This window comes from Penaeus japonicus, unplaced genomic scaffold (assembly GCF_977035675.1).
Source record: "Penaeus japonicus unplaced genomic scaffold, GWHDUDI00000001_assembly GWHDUDI00000023, whole genome shotgun sequence".
In the NCBI taxonomy this organism is placed as follows: Eukaryota; Metazoa; Arthropoda; class Malacostraca; order Decapoda; family Penaeidae; genus Penaeus; species Penaeus japonicus.
In genome coordinates this window covers 15,269,567-15,274,566 of record NW_028234425.1, presented here as the reverse complement: position 1 = coordinate 15,274,566, position 5,000 = coordinate 15,269,567, and the positions used below count along the sequence as shown (strand labels likewise).

At 38.0% G+C, this 5,000-nt stretch overlaps 1 protein-coding gene across 1 annotated transcript in view; it reads left to right on the top strand.

The window, feature by feature from the left end:
- Positions 1-5,000, top strand: part of pic (DNA damage-binding protein pic) — a 19,228-nt gene that overhangs the window by 2,258 nt on the left and 11,970 nt on the right. The window contains exons 2-8 of the mRNA XM_043015906.2: positions 1,272-1,420; positions 1,536-1,662; positions 1,841-1,976; positions 3,694-3,832; positions 4,024-4,173; positions 4,376-4,517; positions 4,715-4,936. Coding sequence (XP_042871840.1) covers positions 1,272-1,420; positions 1,536-1,662; positions 1,841-1,976; positions 3,694-3,832; positions 4,024-4,173; positions 4,376-4,517; positions 4,715-4,936 — 1,065 coding nt within the window. The remainder of the gene's footprint in view (positions 1-1,271; positions 1,421-1,535; positions 1,663-1,840; positions 1,977-3,693; positions 3,833-4,023; positions 4,174-4,375; positions 4,518-4,714; positions 4,937-5,000) is intronic.

Genomic DNA, 5,000 nt, shown 5'->3' with positions numbered 1-5,000 from the left:
TGTAATAACTTACCCTGAATTTGTCAAAACTCAAAAATAGTGGAACCACCGCTAAGGCTTATATTTGCCTAATGCTGTTCTTGGCAGCTAGATAACAAGCTCACACATAATAAGCATGAGATCTCTCCCAGTGTGATGCTGTGCCATGTCTTTCAGAGCATTTTTCACTTGCTCAATTCAACAGGATGATAATAGGACGTCTTTGAATTTGTTTACATGTGTCTATACAAATGGAACTCCTATGAGTATGTACATATGTAACGATGCAAGACATATGTTTTGAGGGAGAGATCATGACGTGATTGGATGTCATCTGATGGGAGTGAAATATTCCCATAACATGATGTCATGTCTACAGGTGGTTAGCCAACATATGATGGTCATAGGCTGATACAAGTGGTTGCCTGACCAATTGTACAAAAGATTTACCCTCTTACAGGAGAGCAGTGACTTTAACAGCTTGCTGGATTACTGTCTGCTCCAGAGGAAAGCATGCCAAAGGCAAAAAGTTGTTACATGCCGAAAAAATTATTTGAAATTTAATGAAAATAAAGAATTGAATACCAAAAAACTTGTAAGTTAGAGCTATTGAAATTATAAATGGTTCAAGTCAAGTTTTTAACCTTAGCTGCTCCTTAAAGTGTTAAGGCCATTATTTTGATGGGATGGAGTCAAATACAAATGCTCGAATATACACATGGTTACAAGGACACTAATTTTGTTATGATTAAATACATATACAGATACAAATAACTGACTTTCATAATTCTTGAACATAAATGGAAATACAAATATAATGCTTCAATTACAAGTAAGATAAAAATACTTATATCTTGATCACATGAAGCATGCTTTGATTTTTATTTGAGCACTACTCTTACTCCCAGCACTGGAGTTTATGCTCTAGTAGATAGAGAGATAAATAAACCCCTTGGATAAACACGGGCAAAGTTTCAAATACATCTAAAGACTTTTAGATGTATTTATATGGATAAGAAAGTTTTGCTTAATTTGATTATGACAATTTTTTGGTTTGCTTTATTATGAAGTGCAATGGTTTGAATCCTTTTGTTTGTATTCTGTTTTTAGAATATCTTCAAAAAATTGAAATTTTCATTACATATTCTACTTTAGGAAAGCCTTAATTTTCCAATCTTCTGTGTTAAAACATTAAAATTATTACCTTAAAGTACCATAATTTCTTACTATCTTTAGAGTATGCCGAGTGGTGATATACAAAGATAATGTTTTGCTTTATTTTACATTTACAGGGCACCTGACATCACCAACCGACCTGAACTTGGTTGTGGCTCGGAACAACAGAGTGGAGCTCCACCTGGTTACACCTGAAGGATTAAGGCCTCTAAAAGAACTCACCATCTATGGCAAGATTGCTTGCATGAACCTTTTTACGCCTATGGTAATGTACCCCGTTTAGAGAATGTATAATTTGATAGAGAATTCATCATGAATTTCTGTTTTAATTATAACAAATACATAATATTTATGTCAACTTCATTTTTATATTGTTACAGAATGAGTCAAAGGACTTGCTCTTCATATTGACAACACGTTATTGTGCTATGATCCTGGAATGTGTTGGAGATGGAGAGAATTTAGAGATCATAACTAGAGCTCATGGCAATGTAGCAGACAAGATTGGCAAGTGTTTTCTTTTCATTTCTAAGAAATTATCACATATCTTTGGAATGAATGCATTAGTTTACGTGAACATATTTAAGATATTATAAGTTGGAAATAATTATCTTTTATTATTTTGTACTTATTCCATATTCAATATGCTAAGCAGATTTTTGCCAATGCTGTAATTTCTTTACAGGAAAGCCATGTGAAACTGGAATGATTGCAATTGTTGACCCTCAGGCACGTTGCATTGTTTTGCGACTCTATGAGGGTCTTATTAAGGTCATTCCACTTGATAAAGACAATAACGAGCTTAAAGCCTATAATATAAGGTAAGATGTTTTTGAGCTTCTTTGATTTTTCTGTAAATTTATCTTTGGCTTTACAGTAATTTTTATTTATTCCGAGGGACAAGGATTTTTTTAATGCTACAAGGTGCTCACTTTTTATATATTACTCATAACTGTGGAACTGGATATACCTTGGGCTAATGAATGGATAGTCAGATGGATGGTGGAAGTTCCTCGTTGATCCAATAAACAGTAGGCTTTGGAGAAACACCTTGTTTATTTACCAATCATTTGTATGGTACAGAAGTGAGCAATAGTTAGCAGGGGGAGGAGTGATGTTGGAAAAGTGTGAAGTAGATTAACGCTTACCTCACTGGGACATCTCATGTGACTGTAGCCCCGGCTCTTATTTAACCCCTAGTGGATGGTGTGAGATCTCTCACCAGCGCAATGCTGCACTGCCCCACGCAGAGTGCTTTTCACCAACTCAAGGATGGGTTTTATTTTAGAGGCAGGCAGATTCATGCAACATACCTTGACTTTTCCTACTCTTTCAGTCACTAAATGTAAAACTAGAGCTATTTTTGTATGTTTTGTATTAACCCATTGGAGCCGGTTGACGTGATAGCACGTATTGTGGTTTTCGCGTCAGACGCCCTGGACGAGCTATGAAGGGAATCCGCGCGCTCGGGTAGAGCGAGCGGGCAACCCAGGCTCACGGCTTGTGCGCCCGAGAATCTCGAGGCGTTAGGCTTATGGCTTCGAGAACCCCGGTATTGCGACCACGCTAAGCCAGAACGGCCCCGGCGTGAATGGGTTAAGAGAGTTATATGTGTCATATCACAGACTCTATCAATATTGTAGTTTAGTAAAATTATCAACTTTATTATTATTATTATTTTTTTGTATTGTTTACTTTCATGAGCGAGTACAAAACATATAACCATCCTCAAAAGATAACATAAAGAGGTAAGGAAGAGGAAGAAACCTTTGCCTATGACTGTGAGTGCCACAGTAAAAGGCATCCCTACTGGCACAGGGGCACATTGTAGACACTGGGCATTGTTTGAATCACATTCCTCTTCTCGTTCTGCCTGCACATACTTCATCTAAGGTACTTAAGACCAAGAGAGCGGCAACTTGTTGTGTGTTATCACTATAAAGATAGTGCTTGTTATGGACCATGGATGGGTGCCATTCTAGGCTCTCTCTCCTGCTGGTACTAGTGGTGCCATCTAGGTTTTGGATGTTATATGGAACCCATTTTGCTTAACCCATTCATGCCGGGGCTATTCTAGCTCTAAACGGAATGCCAGGGTTTTTGAATGCATAAGCGTAACGCCTCAGGATTCTTGGGCGCACTAGCCGCAAGCCTGGGCTGTCCGCGTGGGGTGAGCTGGCCTTGACCAAATATCTCGTCACCGGTGTCTGACCCAAAAACCACAAAACGTGACAGCACGTCAGCCGGCGCGAATGGGTTAATATTATAGTAATTATGACTGCAATTGTCATCATCACTCATAGCACAGTATAGTAACAGTAATTGAAAATCCCGAATGTCATGACGCCTGTTGTCAGACCAAAGCTCCTACATCGTGTATGTCATAACACCTGCAATGGGTTAAGGTATGGAATGGGTTAAGCTATGCTTACCATATGGACAGGATTACCAACAGGGTCTAGATCTACCTTACGCTGAATACATATGTAGCATTAAGAATACTGAAATATTTTTAATTCTAAATATTTGCTCTTCCAGAGTTGATGAACTTCAAATCCAAGATATAGAGTTTTTGTACGGATGCTCTAATCCCACAATCATTGTGATATATCAAGACACTCATGGGAGACATATTAAGACTCATGAAATCTCCCTCAAAGAAAAAGAATTCTCCAAGGTGAGGATTTTATGAGAGCCAGTCAGTTGTGACACAGATTTTTATAAAAGCATTTATCCATCACAGTGGTATAATTAGTAAAGATAAAGTATAATGTAGATATATCATAAATGATACTTGTACATATCCTTTGGAAAAGTTTAGAATACTTAGAATATGTAATTAACTGAAAATCCCCATATTTTTTGCAGATGCCTTGGAAGCAGGATAATGTGGAGACTGAGGCCTCTACAATCATTGCTGTTCCAGAGCCATATGGTGGAGCAATCATTATTGGCCAGGAAATTATCACTTACCTCACTGGGACCTCTCATGTGACTGTAGCCCCAGCTCTTATTAAGGTATGCTTACCAAAGATCTGTTTGCCATAATGTCTTGTAGTTTTATAGCTCATTGTATTTGGCAAGAAGAAATTTAACATTTGAGTTCAGTAGTTTTTTAGATATCCAAGAGAACAGTTATTGGATGAAGAACATTAAAAGAGACATTACATTTATATATGCAAATAAAGGCACAGTTTATAATATTCTATTCTCTAAACAGACCAGCACTATAGTTTGTTATGGGAAGGTTGATGCCAATGGTTCAAGATATCTCCTTGGAGATTTGTCAGGCCGCCTCTTCATGTTGCTGCTGGATAAGCCAGATGATCGCTCAGAGGCTACAGTCAAAGTGGAGTTGCTAGGTGAGGACTACTGCAATTCCTGACATATTTTAGATTTCTGTATTTTTTTCTGTTAGTGCTTCTGTCATTATATTATTATTATTAAAGTTGCTATAATTGTATATATAATACATGTAGTATGTATTTTGTATTTTGGGATTATGTTAAGTTTTTCTTTATTTGAAACTGGAGATTTTAATGCTATCACTTTGTCTTAGGTGAAATATCCATCCCTGAATGCCTGACATACCTTGACAATGGTGTGGTGTTTGTTGGATCTCGCTTGGGAGATTCACAGCTGATCAAACTAAACACAGAAGCCGATTCCTCTGGCCAGTATGTGGTTATCATGCAGACCTTCAACAACCTCGGTCCTATTGTGGACATGGTGGTGGTTGACCTGGAGCGACAGGGCCAGGGACAGCTTGTTACCTGTTCAGGTGGGATGTCATTTCTCTCTTTTTCATTTCCCCCCCCCCCCCCACCCCCACCCACACACACACA